This window comes from Plasmodium vinckei (genome assembly GCF_900681995.1).
Source record: "Plasmodium vinckei vinckei genome assembly, chromosome: PVVCY_06".
NCBI lineage: Eukaryota > Apicomplexa > Aconoidasida > Haemosporida > Plasmodiidae > Plasmodium > Plasmodium vinckei.
This window is the reverse complement of record NC_051298.1, coordinates 351,493-366,540: the sequence shown is the minus strand read 5'-3', so window position 1 is coordinate 366,540 and position 15,048 is coordinate 351,493. Positions and strand designations below refer to the sequence as shown.

At 23.3% G+C, this 15,048-nt stretch overlaps 4 protein-coding genes across 4 annotated transcripts; 1 reads left to right on the top strand and 3 right to left on the bottom strand.

Moving 5' to 3' along the window:
• Window positions 1-404: 404 nt before the first annotated feature.
• On the bottom strand, window positions 405-1,103 carry PVVCY_0600980 (heat shock protein 20, putative; the record flags this gene model as incomplete). The annotated part of the gene is made up of 1 exon (XM_008627240.2): window positions 405-1,103. The coding sequence occupies one exon, from the start codon at window positions 1,101-1,103 to the stop codon at window positions 405-407; it is 699 nt and encodes a 232-aa protein (XP_008625462.2).
• A 676-nt stretch (window positions 1,104-1,779) lies between these two features.
• PVVCY_0600970 (kinesin-7, putative) lies at window positions 1,780-6,889 on the bottom strand (the record flags this gene model as incomplete). Its single annotated transcript, XM_037634116.1, has 3 exons — window positions 1,780-6,284; window positions 6,470-6,677; window positions 6,767-6,889. 3 exons carry the CDS (start codon window positions 6,887-6,889, stop codon window positions 1,780-1,782), a joined length of 4,836 nt encoding a protein of 1,611 aa, XP_037490264.1.
• Window positions 6,890-8,219: 1,330 nt separating this feature from the next.
• On the bottom strand, window positions 8,220-10,684 carry PVVCY_0600960 (GPI mannosyltransferase 1, putative; the record flags this gene model as incomplete). Its single annotated transcript, XM_037634115.1, has 8 exons — window positions 8,220-8,327; window positions 8,468-8,527; window positions 8,666-8,716; window positions 8,877-8,936; window positions 9,161-9,202; window positions 9,296-9,394; window positions 9,610-9,727; window positions 9,864-10,684. 8 exons carry the CDS (start codon window positions 10,682-10,684, stop codon window positions 8,220-8,222), a joined length of 1,359 nt encoding a protein of 452 aa, XP_037490263.1.
• Window positions 10,685-12,992: 2,308 nt separating this feature from the next.
• Window positions 12,993-14,572, top strand: PVVCY_0600950 (conserved Plasmodium protein, unknown function; the record flags this gene model as incomplete). The annotated part of the gene is made up of 3 exons (XM_008627238.2): window positions 12,993-14,202; window positions 14,334-14,387; window positions 14,478-14,572. 3 exons carry the CDS (start codon window positions 12,993-12,995, stop codon window positions 14,570-14,572), a joined length of 1,359 nt encoding a protein of 452 aa, XP_008625460.2.
• Window positions 14,573-15,048: the final 476 nt, after the last annotated feature.

The window sequence follows — 15,048 nt, the reverse complement described above, 5'->3', positions numbered from 1 at the left end:
GTTATAGCCATATATCTGTTCATAACATACAATAGACACATGCTTTTATAATCCGTAGAATTATATATATTTTTATCTTATTAAATTTATCTAGTTTCTTTTTTTGTTTTTTTTATTTCATATTTCCTTTTATTTTGTTTTTCAATGCTTTAAAATACGAACATTTTTAAACATAAATAAATAGTTTTTTGGTATATTTTTACATTTAAGGTATGTATATACTTTTAAATCATTTTGGGTTTCTATAATTAGTAACATCCATAAAATGAGAAAATACACAAGGTATATCAAAATGGGGCGAAAAATTATTGCAAATTCGAGCATATAAAAAAGTGATAATAAAATGATACATACTATGGTGTGAAAAAAATGTGGATCCTAGCCACTCTTCATGAAGCAACATTTTATGAGGTTACTTGGATAACCTTTTTCTGAGTTTTTAATTCACTTGCTAAAATTTTAAGGACAAGTTCCCCATCCTTTAGTGTGCATGATATACTTTGCCCTTCTGAAAAGGCAGGTGGCATTTGAAAAATTTTACAAAAATAGTATTCGCTTACTCTTTCAATGATTTTAGTATGATAATCATTAGTTTTTTCTAATTCTTCGATTTTTGGTTTATATTTGTTTCCACATATTTTTAACAATCCCTTTTCTAATTCAACATTTAAATTTTCTTTTGAAACACCTGGAAGATTCATCATGATAATTACAAAATCGGATGTTGAATATACCTCTATCCTAGGATTATATGTAATTTTATTTGATTCTTCTTTAGAGGGGTTTATTTCAAATATATTGTTTGTATTGGTTTTTAATGGAATTGTTTCATAATATAACTCAGTGGGATTGTCAATTGTTTTTATATATTCAACATTTCGATTATTATGTGGGCTTGTTGTATATTTTGTAACATTATATTTATATTCATTTTGGTGAGTTGTGCTATATGCACCGGTAAGGGGATTGCTATATGAATAACTGCTACTATACATTTTGTTCTCTAATGAAGGTGACAAAAATTCAGGAATATTATTTTGTACTATTGAAGATGTTGGCGGTTCGATTATAACTTTGGGTTTTTCACTACTAAAAAAAAACATATTCTTAACATAAAAAAAAAGACAATTGAAAAAAAAAAATACAAATTCTATAGAAATAAATTTACAAAAAAAATTATATGAAAAAATGAAAAGGTAAAAAATATATAAAAAAAGACACAAAAACAATTAAAAATACATTAAAAAATATATATATTTCGTAAATATATATAATTATTTTCCCTGGCTATGTATTATATAGTTGTCGTGTATTTAGCTAGCCAGCTAGCGTTTTATTTATACAGCCATAAAATATAGCTAGTTCGATTTTATTTTAATAACTATACACCAGCTAATACATTATTATTTATTATTTTTTATAATATTCCATATTTATAGCTTTATTCCTAACATTTTTAATATGTTGTTTTAAAAAAAAAAGCCAAAAAAAAGAGAAAATAAAAGTACTGCCTTTTTAAAATATTCGAATTCATAATGATACTATATGCACACATATGTATATAGCTACATATTTTAAATAGTTAAATATTTTAAAGACAAAAATTCCGCTTTATTATTAAACAAAAAAAAGCAATAAAATAATTTTGAAGTAATCATTACAAAAAAAATGTAGCCACAATAAAATGTTAATATAAAAAATAAAAATAACAGTGGTAGTGACAAGAAAATATATCATTAGAATAATAAACAAAAAAAGACAATGGATATTTAAATTATTTTACTTTGTTTTGATTCTTTTTTTTTCTAGTTCCTTGTTTAGTATATCACGCATTTTATTAGTTTCAATATTCGTTATAGAATTACTACTTTTGAAAGTATTAAATGCGTTTGCTTCATTTAAGGCATTCTTAGGAATAGTTTGATCGGCATTATTTACATATTTTAGCATGCTCTCTTTTCCTGTTTTATTTTGTTTTTTTTTATTTTTTTTTATAACGATACTATTACTGGATTTAAGTTCATTCGACATACTGACACCGTCAAAGTAAGCATTTGTTTTCTCCCCTTTTTGACGTTTTTTTTTGGTTTTTTTCTTTTCCTTTACTATTTTTCTTTTACTCTTCTTTCCAATACTATTACTTGGTTTCAATTCTTTTAGAGGCTGTATATTATCAATACTATTATTGTTGTCTATATCTATATTTTTTTTTAGATTTATTTTTTCTTCATATTTTTTTTTTTTTACAATCCCTTTTTTTGTGTCTAAACCAGTGTTTATTCGTTTTGTAGCATTCTTTGTAATTTTTTCTCCAGAATAACCACGATGAACATAATTTTTTGAGGCTTGTCTTTTTGGTGTGTATTCTAATATATTCTGATAGCTATCATTTTCTTTAGATTCATTTTGTATTCCCAATTTTTTCTTTTTTTTTTTTTTACTTTTTTTGCCTTTATTTTCTTTTTTATTTGTATCTAATTCTTTTGAAGGCTTATCTTCTTCACTGTCTATGTTATTTATGGATGTATATGTATTGTTAAAATTTGAGAGAATTTCATTTTTGATAGTACTAGTATCTATATTTGCTTCTTCTAGCATTCTTTCCATTTCACTAATTACTTTATTTAGTTTTTCTTTTTCATTTAATAACTTTTTGACCTTTTCAACTTTTTTTTTATTTTCTAAATTTAATTTGTATTCTAAAAATTTATTTTGTGACTCTAAATTTTTTATAATAGATATAGATTCAATTAGTTCTGTATATATATGCTTATTTAAATTTCTTATATCACTTTCTATAATTTCTTTTTCTTGTAGCTTTTTTTTAGTAATCATCAATCGTCCATACATTAATAGAAACTCTTTTTTCAATTCTTTTACTGCGATTGGATTTTCCTCGTTCCCGTTTAACTCATTTAGCAATTCATTATATTTAGGAACAAGATAAAATAATATATTTTCTTCTTGTAATTCTTTAATTAAGGCATCCTTTTTTTCATTTTCTTTTCTTAAGTTTAAATGAAATTCTGCTAATACATTGAAATCTCTGGTTTTTTCGGAGAGAGATATAGACAGCTCCTCTAATTTTTTCATCAATCCAGCAAATTTAAAATTTGAATCTACATCAGACGTTTTAAGCATATCTTCTTTGTATTTTTCTGTTACCTTTACTATTCGATTGAAATGTTTTTCAACTTCAATCTTATCAATTAATATTTTTTTAATAAATACATTAATATTTTTAATTCGTTGGGAAAATTTCTCTTTAATTTTTTGAACCTGTTCTCTCATTTTTTTCTGTTCATATAATAATGCTAATATTTTTTGTTCCCATGGTGTAAGCATGCTTAAAATCGAGTCGATTGTATTTTTATTTTTTTCATCTTTTATAATTTTTGAAAATTCCAATGTGTCATCTTCTTTTTCAGCTATTTTATTTGATATTGTGCTTCCTAATATATCTTCTAATGCTTTTTTAGATACATCATAAGGCTTTTCTTCTTTTTTTAATAGTTCCTCCATATTGTTTAAGGATTCACCCTTTTCATTATCTTCCCCATTATTATTGTTTCCTTTTTCTTGTTTTTGTTGTATTCGAAGTAAAAATGAAAAAAACATTTCGTTTATAAATACATGAGATATGTTTTCATTGTATTTTATTTCATCATTATTGTTAAAATCAAAATAACCATTTAGCAATGACTCCTCGTCTTCATCATCATCTTCTACATTTTTTTTATCATTAATCTTTTTTTGAGAAGATGGGGTATTATACATTACATTCCCATAGGTACCATTATTAATAACTTTTTCATTTAATATTTCCAATGACTTTTTATTGTCATGTATTTTTAAATCATCTTTTAAATTTTCTTGCAATTTTAAAACGTTTTCTATATTTCTCCCTGGAGGAACAACACCAGTTAGAATTGTAGACAATCCAACTTTTTGCATAAGTTTCATAATGAACTTGATTTGATTATTAAGTTCAACATTTCGATCCATAATTTTTTTTTTCTTTTTTAAATCTTCACCAATTTTTCTTTTTAAATTTGATATTATAGAAGTTCGTTTTTCATTGTTAATGCGTCCTTTAGGTGGGCATAAATGAAGAGATGAACTATGTTTTGATACATTTAGGTTAAATGAACTTTTATTACTTCTTGAGTCGGCATGTTTTACATCTTCTTCTTCATTAATACCAGCAGTTTTATTACCTTCGTCATCATCATTATCAGTATGTTCCCTATTTATATCACTATCATAATCTTTGGCATTATCTAGATCATTATTTTCATCCTTTGGAGCTATTAAAGGACTATATTCTCTAGTTCCAATATCTTCTATTTTATTTTTGGTTGATACCATTGATTTTTCATATAAATCCCTTTTATTTTTAACATTGCTAACAATATATGTCTTCTTTTTTTTTAAATTATTCGTAGACTGCTTTCTGCTTTTCATTTTGGAACTATCTATATTGTCTTTGTTATAGAAACTTAAAGCATTATTTTGGATGTGTTTTCCTTTTTTCTTTTTACTACCTTGTGCACCTTTTGAGTGTGTTTTTTCCTTTTTTCGCCTCTCTGTTTCTTCCCTTTCTTCTTCTATATAATTATTATATTCCATTGTGCTTAACTTACTTAGCTCGTCATATATTTTATGAACTGATGATACATTATTGCCACCGCTTTTATCTTTCTTTTTTTTCCTTGGTACTTCTTTTAGTTCTAACTTTTCTAATTCATCTAACTCATCATAATAATTTAAAGATATCGAATCATCTTTTTGTGATTCATTTGATATTGCATCAATATTACTAATTTCCGAAGAGTTCATTTTATATGGAGATTTATTTTTTAGATAGTCCATAGCTTTAGATATATTAAATTTTTCTTTTGCATTTTGATTTTCATATTTTTCTATTCCATCGGATTTGAAATCATACTCATGTGTATCAAATGACCTCAACCAATTATACTCATTTTTAATATTAGTTGAAATTGTCATAGAATATTTTAATAATTTTTCGTAGTTATTATCATCATCGATTGATCTTAATCTTCTATAATTGTTTGAATTTACATGGAATTCTGATTTTAAAATAAAATTTTGAAACTTTTTTACCTTTTCTTCTAATTCATTTTTTAAGGCCAATATCTTTTCATCGTTTTCTGGATCTTTATTACTTATATAGTCTTTATCTCCAACATGTGCATTTATATCTGTATTTTTACTTGTCGATAAATGTTTTAATTGGTTTTGCAATTTAGCTATTAATTCTTTTTGTTGCATAATTACAGATTGTTCTGCAGATAAATAATTTACTTCGATTTTTTTTTTAATCGTTTTACATTTTAAAGCAAAACGCAATGTGGAAAAAGATGTATCCAAATAAAAATGAGATGGGTGTACAGCAACAATAACTGATGCACGACAATTCCCTCCTAAACTTTTGCTTAATATTCTTGTTAATTTAGAATCCCTCCATGGAATGAAAACTAAATCCTCTTGTATTTTTTTTATTTTTTTCTCATCTCCCATAGCAATAGCTTGAGCTCTTTTAGACAATTTAGAAATAACTTCACTTAAAACAAATAAACTTTTATTTATTGATTTTCCTTCTTCAATTAGCGTTTTCGCATTCTCTATTCCTTCAGCCGCTCTTCCAGCTCTTTCATTACCTGCTAGATCAACTATTTTTAACTCTCCTCTTTTATTAATAGATGTGCCATTGCTCAATACTTGATTTGATTCTAATATAACTGTAAAAATTGTATGAGATCTTGAAGATGTTTCATTGAAATTTGTTTGAGAAATATGTCGTCTTTGCTCAGCTTTTGCCACTAAAAGCATAACTTCGTCTATTGATGTTACTGTCTCTTCTTGAATACCGATAACTACAAAACCTCTTTTAGGATCCTCCTTTACATCCAAATTTTCAACTGCACCACCCCTATACCCCTCTTGTAATAAATCATTAACACGCTCCATATACACTTCTAAATATGTTACACTCATTAGAAATTCTTTTGTGTTATTATTAGATTCGTCATCAGTATTACTGCTAGCATTTTCTTCATTTAATGATGATGGGTTTTCGATTCCATTAAAAAATTCTGCTAATGATCTAGGTAACATACCTGGGTCAGCAGGAACACCCATGATACTATGTGTCTTCCCTGAACCCGTTTGACCATATGCAAGAATACATCCATTTATCCCTTTAAACGTGTCTAAAATAATATCTCTGGCTAAATGTCTATACACTTCTTCGTTGCCAACTGAAGGAGTGAAAAATGAAAAAAATAAATGTAAATATATATATGTAAATGTGTTGCATTTAATAATTTAAATATTTTTCAATTATCATTAGTTCATGGGGAACATTTTTTAAAGATGAAACAGCAAATCATTAAAATGCGTGTGCAGTTATGTATTTTTTCAATAAGGTATTTGGATGAATTACCGTGATCGTCAAAACATCTATCAAAAGCATAGTGTCGTTGCAAAACAGACTTTTGGCCTTCTGTTTTTTCTACTGTTTTTTTGACTTCCAATTTATTCCCCTTTTTAGGAATTCTTGCATTTAACATTTCTGATAATGAAAGTGGCTCAACCACCAACTCCATATCAGTGTCGTTCATTTTCCAAGCCTTTAGATGACCGCTGTTAACCTAGAAAAATGTAAAATAGTAAGTCGATATATATATATAAATTATTACATTTTAATTTAGGAATATTTCATCGCTTATTCTATACGTACTTCTTTTTCAAATAGAGGCCTTATACGGGTACACACCCGAATTGCCTCTTCTTTAGAGGAAGACTCAACGTGCAATTCATCCATATTTGTCGTATTCTTATCTTCATTTTTATTTAAATGCATTTTCTTTCATAAAAAACACATATCCAACAATAACAAATTCATGAAAGATAATAAGATTATCTAAATATATAAGTATATATAATAAAAAATAACAACAGAGTTGTATACTTCACAAAATAATATAGCTGTGAATATCTTTGTCCAATATAATGAAAGACATGCAAAAATATGGCATATTCATTGGCATATTTGAATGGGTATTAAACATTCATAATGCATAAACAAAAATAATATGCAATAAGAAGACAAAAAAATGTATGTACATATATAGGTACATAAGCAATGATTCAAAAATTTAAACCCGGATTGTAAGCATATTTTATAATAATAATTGATTATATTTATCCATAAATAAACAAAATATTTCACAAATTAAGAAAATATACAAATGATGTTCAATTAAGTCAAAAATGTCTTTCGTTTAGTGAATTTTTATTAAGACATCAAAAATAAAACTTCACAATAAATTAAAAAAAATATTTTAAATAAATAATCTCTAAAAATGTTTTTAAATATATAATATAATAATAAACTGTGAATAATTAAAAATAATGAAATTGTCTTATTTTTCTTATTTTTTATTCATATAAAATAATAAAATAAATAAATAAATTTACGTGTGCAAGGGTATAACATTTATATTGTATAAATAAGGCGGAAAATGTCTATAACAGTAAATTAAAAAAAACACACATATATATAAATATTTATAAAGTTTAAAAATAGCAATTAAACTTGTATTCATAGAATGTCTTAACACTTTAAATGTTGAGAACAATAAAATGAGTTAAAAAAACATGCATATATTTATTATTTAAATAACTACAAATATTTAACAAATATCCAGTATTATATAATATGCTCAGAATAAATATATTGTAATAATTTATGACATAAAAAATAAGTATATGGAATATTATTTTTCTAATTGTGTAATTTATAATAATAACATAATTTTTTTTTTTTGTTCATGCTGCTGTACCATTATGGTAGCGCATTGTTCTGTTGTAGAAACATATAATCCCAAAATATTCTGATCATGCAAGGTTTTTTTTTTTTTTTTTTTTTTTATTCAGCTAGATATAATATATTGTTAATATAATTAACTAAAAAAAAATAAAATATTTTTTTAATTATAGGAATATATATGATGTTAATAAAATATATATTTATTCCTTTCAATATTTACACAACAAAAAAATAGACACAAAAATATATATACTACTAAAAAAGTGATATTATAACATTAAGAATTTTTTATAAATAAATAACGAATAAAATAAAAAATAAAAAAAATAATCCTCAATTTTTGTGATTAAGAGAAGAATTGTTATTCCTTTAACACCTTTTTTGGCTTCCCTTCCTTAAAAGATATGTACATAAAAATCCAACATACACCCATCTCCGATATAACGAATAAAATTGAGGAATGAAATATCTATAAAAATTGTAAATGTATATAATAAAATAAATATAGTCATATGTATAGAGAATTGGTACAATTTTGGTCCATATTTCAACTATTTTTTTAACAATATTTTTTTGATAGTCTACGAAAAATATATTAAAATGGTATACTTGTATAAAGGTGTTATATCCTTTGAACTCAAGATAATAAGCCCAAAAAAGCCACTGTGCCTGCATTGATAAATATATATGTGTGTATATTGTCTTCCCTCGTACTTATAAAAATGCATGCATTTAACAAGTTCTATATCCATTTTATACTTATTATATTAACATGAAAAACATATTTATTCTAATTTTTAATCAAACCTTAGCTATAATAAAAAGCAATACTGCACAAAATATAAGGATTAAATTGGTCTATCATGCGAAAAAAGGGGAAAAATATACATGGGTAATGTATAGAATATAATAATGTTCCATTTTCTTGTTTAGGAATTCCATTTGTTATTTTTTATTTATTTTTGGAATTATCAGTTTACATATTTGTATGCATATTTGTTCCGATTTGTTTTGTTACCTTGTTTAAGGTTATAGAATTTAATATGATTGGAAGAAAAGGGATACACCAAATAAAGTACTGTAAATTGGGGATAAAAAATGTTGTAGTGGTGTGAAAAAATATTTTTAAAAAATATAATAAAAAAATTATATAATAATCATAAGTTATATTTGAAGAATGGTGTAAATTTTCAACATGTGTATGAGATATAGCTAGTTGTGTTAACAATAAAAATATATATATATATATATATAACTTTATTTTTCAAAAGCAAGAGTATATTATGTTTGTGCTGCATTTACCTGAGATGTGATGACTTTGTTCAATGCTATGAAAGATAGTGTCTTATATAAAAAAATAAAATAAAATTATATTTATGCATTCATGGGAAGCATTATAATATGAATTATTGAGATAGCAATTTCTTATCGCTTTACTTGTAAAAACATGGATAACTCTAAATTCAATTTTGCATATTTAAAGCCAAATAATGCAACAAGAATAAATTGGGGTATAAATGTTATTAGCGGAATAATCTAAAAGAAAAAAATAATTAAAATTTAATAATATAATAAATAAAATAATTCATTATATTTATATACATGATAATAAATGATGATTGTAAACGTGATTCATTTTTCACATTTACGCTGCATTCTTAAGAGTCTATATAATACAATGAAGGATAAAATAAATGGGGAAATAATAAGCTTGCCAAAAGAACATAAAATTCATTTATATTGTGTATTACCTTTGAATTATTTTCAATAGTTAAGTACATAACATAAAAAAATAGGGAAAAATTGTGCTTATGATCTTGTCTAACTAAATGGTAAATAAATGATTCGTATAAAAATTCATATCCATATCTAGTATAAAAGGGAAAATAAGAAATATGTAGAAAGTATGGATATTTTTGTTAATTGTTGTATAGAATAAATTGAGGTAAAAGGGAGAAAATGAATAAGAAATATTGAACTTATATATGTAATTTCTTATGGTTACATTGCGTAAAAAATTATGTTTAAAGCTAGAAAGGTAGTAAAGCTGAAAAGTGAAAATTTAAGTTGATCACTGTTTAATTTAAATAACTCTTTGAAGAAATTCCTTATTATATAAAAAATATTTCTAATTTTATTTATGTATTTGTCTTCTGTTTTTATTTGTTTCAATTGAAATATATTATCCTTATTTAAATAGTTCTTATTTAGATATAGCATTAATGGCAAGGCATAGATAATTGGATATATTTTAAAATTAACGGATAATCCATAAAAAAAAGCCGAAAGATATATTCTTTTTTGATAAATAAAAAGGATGGTTAATAAAACAAGTAAACATGGTATACAATCAGCATTCCCTCGAAGTGAAATTGTAATAACTAATGGATTTAATAGCCATAATGAAGCATATAAAATATAATTTATAGTTTCAGGATGTTTTATTTTTATTATTTTTATTATAATAATACTAACAAGAAAATCTATTGATGAAAAAAGAAATTTTCCAAACGAAAAATTAATTATAAAATTAGGTATCATTAAATAAGCTAATAATGGTGTGTACCGATATGTATATCTATCATATGGTGACTTATTGTTTAATACATATTTTGCAGCATCCGAAAACACATAATAATCTATGTCTGTAAATTTTACATTTAAATTGTTGTCTTGCCATAATCCATAATAATAAGTTATAACACGTATAAATATTCCTAAAAAATATATTATTTTTTTCATATAATCAACATTATTTATATCACTAAAGTAACCTTTATTCTGTTTAAATGTTTCTGATCGTTCTTCTGTAATACCAATCCCCATTTTAAAATTGATATTTTTTTGACACCCATGATATGGTTAAAAAAAAGGTGTTTAGATGAAATGCCAAAAAAGTCTGTTTCTTCACATAACTTAAAGTGTTGTCATATTTACTTATGCAATTTAAATTTATTAATACTACATAAACTTAGTATAATTGACACTTATTATGTTTTGAAAGTGCACATACAAGGTATTATATTGTATTTATTTTATATCTATATAAAAAAATCACACAGGGAAATATCAAATTGATAGGAAAATTCCCATTATTAATATATTTATATATCTTTTTTTAATGGCGCCGAAAGAGATTATGCAATATACAATGCTTATTTAGTTTGGCACTAATATTATTTATATACTATTCCTCTTTAATGCGCAAAAATAAGTCGTTAACATTTATGTGTTACCAAACGGATTAATAAATTTTAATTATAAATTTTTTATTGAAATGTTTTTATATATTTATTTATATAGCTTGATAAATGCAATTAAATTTATATAGATTAAAATGCTTATGTTTTGTAAAATTAAAAATTTTCCATATTTGCAGGGAATAACAATACTATATTCTCTTTCATAAAAATAAGCAACCATATATATTATAGCTGTTTTAAAATTAAGCCTTTTTTAATGATTATAAATAAGCTTGTGATCGTAGTAAATATAATATGTATAGGGACTATACAATATTATTGAGTATGGATTATTAATAGGTTTGAACTTACAATATGCAAAAAATAGTAAGAGTATTTATTTTGAAAAAAAATATATAATCATGTTCTAATATTTTCCATTAAAAATATTTTTTAATTTTTGAATGATGAAATATTTACTACTGATTTAGGGCCAAAATTTAATTTTTTATTAAAAAAAATTAAATTTGTAATATATATTATTATACTAAAAAATGATGGCTTTAATCTTCTCACTGACAAAATATTAAAAAATATTTTTAATAAAAAAGGAAATAGACATTTTTCTTCAAACTTGAAAAAAATGTTACAATATATTATTATATAACCATTATGAATAATATCATATATGATTAAACTAATATACATTTTTGGTAGCACACAGTGGGGAAAGAGAACAAAATAATGTGTGTTAGTTGTTGTATTCCTTATTAAACAGTTTTAAATATATAGTATACATATATTTCCTGTTTTATTTACGATATCCATAAAATAGTTACCCATTTATAACTCCTTTTATATATAAATTAAGAAAGTATAAACAATATCACCGCTTTATTGAAAAATAAATATGTAACATTATAAAATTTTTTTGTGTTTAAAATGGTAAGTATATAGTTGTCTTTAGTAATAATATGTCAAATATAAATACATTATTATTTGAAAAAAAAATTACGAAAAAAAAATTTAATACTTTGGTTATATATACAAAAAAATTGACATTCTTTATGCTATTAATTTAATTTTTGATAATATATTACATAATATTTATGTAATATGTTAATTTTATTTAGCCATTTTCAACTATAAGTAGAATAAAATGGCATTTCCACAATTGTCATGCTTATAAAATTTTCAAAAAATAATAGGCACACACACACAAAGATATTTATAAGCATATTCATACTCCCAATGAAATCCAATGATACAACATATCATATTTTTAGCATATATTTGTGTTTATAAAGTTTAAAAAAATTATAATAACACTAATGATTTTTAGTATTTATTTATTTGAATATTATTCTTATAGTAATTAAATTAAATTAAAATTATAAAATGTCCTCATATTTTTTTTCTTAAACAATTTTATAAAACATTTAATTCTCAATCTTGAATGATGTCCTTTTAATCTAAATTTATAGGTGTAATATTTTAAGCCAAAATATGCAAACGACAAAAAAAAAAAATATTTAAACTCATAATAAAAATTGAAAGAGTAAAATTAACTATTGCTAAAATTATGTTAATATTCTATACAAATGTACATATGTTATTATCCCGAAAAAAAAATATATTTTTTTTTATTTCCATTTTTAAACAATATCCTCATGCTTTATATATTATTATTGCATTTTCACAAATAAAAAAAAATGCAATAAAACCCCCGTTGATCGTTATTTTATTTTTTTTTAGTTTTTATCATATGCGATTTTATTTAATTAGAATGTTAATAGGGTATTATGTTGCATTCCATTTAATTGTCCTTTATTTATAAATATATATAAGCCTTCTTAGATATATATATTTTCATTATTTTTTTTGTCCCTATTCATTTTTCACTTTGCTTATATATTATACTTATCGAGTGCTTCCCATTTAAATAGTTTATTATGATTACTCCAAGTGCTGACGGGATTGAAACTGAGAGAAGGACATATTTCAGATATTTTATAATATTTTTGTTTATATTTACGCTCACTTCGATTTTACAAAATGAAAAAGAAGAAGAGGAAGCAAAGGCTCACCAAAATAAAGTAAATTTAAGACAACCCGATAATTATAGGAACCCTGAGTTTATGTATTTAAGGAATATTAATCATTTAAAATATAAATCAGCTATATATATAACACCCAATCGGAAAATTATGCCAAGTATATCATATTATAATAATTCTACAATATATTTCGAAGGATATAATAACATATTTAATAATTTTGAAAATGTAGCTTTAGGAATAAATAAAATAAATAATGATTTTCACATTTATGTAACTGATAAAAATAATATAAACAGTGATCAAAGTATTATATGTAAAAATAATGACACACCTAAAGATTCGTGTGCAATTATAAATACAATTTTAATAGATAACTATTTTTTTAAGAATATAAATATATCAGGTTGTAATGATAATGATGAGCTATGCTTTTTTGTATTTGTTCAATTAAAAAAAAACAAATGCTATAATTTTAACAATTTATCTAATTCTTGTCATATCAATAATGCTATGAAAAATCATAATATTTTTCTAATTAACAATTATTGTTATGTAATTTTAGCTAGTTCGGATGTTAATAAAATATATGAATTTATTAAAGTCCACTTAGCTAGTGATAGCGATTTTGATGAAAATACAAAAATGGACAATGTAGAGATAGTATCACATTTTTGTGGAAATTTATTAAATCAAGTTGCAACTTTAGACCCAATAAATGGAAGATTATTATTTATACAGCAGTATATACATAAAAACGATAACTATAATGAAACAAATAAAAATGAAAAATCGCCTGATGTTTTTTTAAATAATTATTCTAATCAAAATAATGGCGATGATGATACTTTAAAATTTAAAATAAATTATTATTTAACAATAATGGATTTAAAATCAGAAAATAAAGATATAATAGAATATATACCATATATGAAAAACAAACCAGAATTAAGTATATATCAACCTATGCATATATCATTTGATGAACATTCCAATCTTTATTATATTGTCCAACATGGAAGTAATGGATCTCTTAATTTTATTTTTATATCACCATCTCAGCTTTTGGTTTATTACACACTAAAAATAAAAAATTTTTACTCTGGTAAGTGAGCAAAATGAGAACTCCCAAAAAAATCTACATTAGTAGTTGCTATTTACGTAAATATGGATATTCATTTTTAATTTTTCATTTTTAATTTTTCATAACTGTTACGATAAATTATTTTTTCGCAGGATGGCTATTAAATTCGGACAATGAACATGAGAATAAGGGAATAGTTCTTTTCGGTAAGATCACATCATTTTATATCTATAAATAATTAGATATATATTTTCGAATTAAGTTATAATTTTTTTTTTTTTTTTTTGTGTGTGTAGGTGAGTATCCACCTTATGAAGACGAGCTTCATATTTGGGATATAACAAATTTTCAACATCGGAAATACTTAGTTAATATTATTAAAACTTATTAAAGCTTGTTAAAGCATGTTTTTATATGCCATCAATTGGTAAATTGTTTAAATTGTTTATTATTTTGTTAAAAGGATTAATTCGTTTTGCATAAAAATTTTTATAAATTTTTTAATTTTATTAATGAAATATATTTTTCTGTATATTTTTTTAATTTTTATGTTTTAAAATTTGCAAAAACCTATGAAAATATTTATATGTGTAAGCATATATACCCGTATAATTGATATATAATTTGTGTCATAATATATACTATTTTTTCGTTTATTAAATTTTAATTGCATAATACTGATTATGGTTAAGTTTTACTACTTTATATTATTTTTAACTTAAAATGGGTACCTATATGCCTCATTTATAAGTTGAATTAAAATACCTTAACATGTTCTTTAAACATTTCACCTTTATTTTAATTTCCTTACATGTGCAACGCCATATATTTAATTGGATAGCAATATAAGTGCCATTATGTAATGAG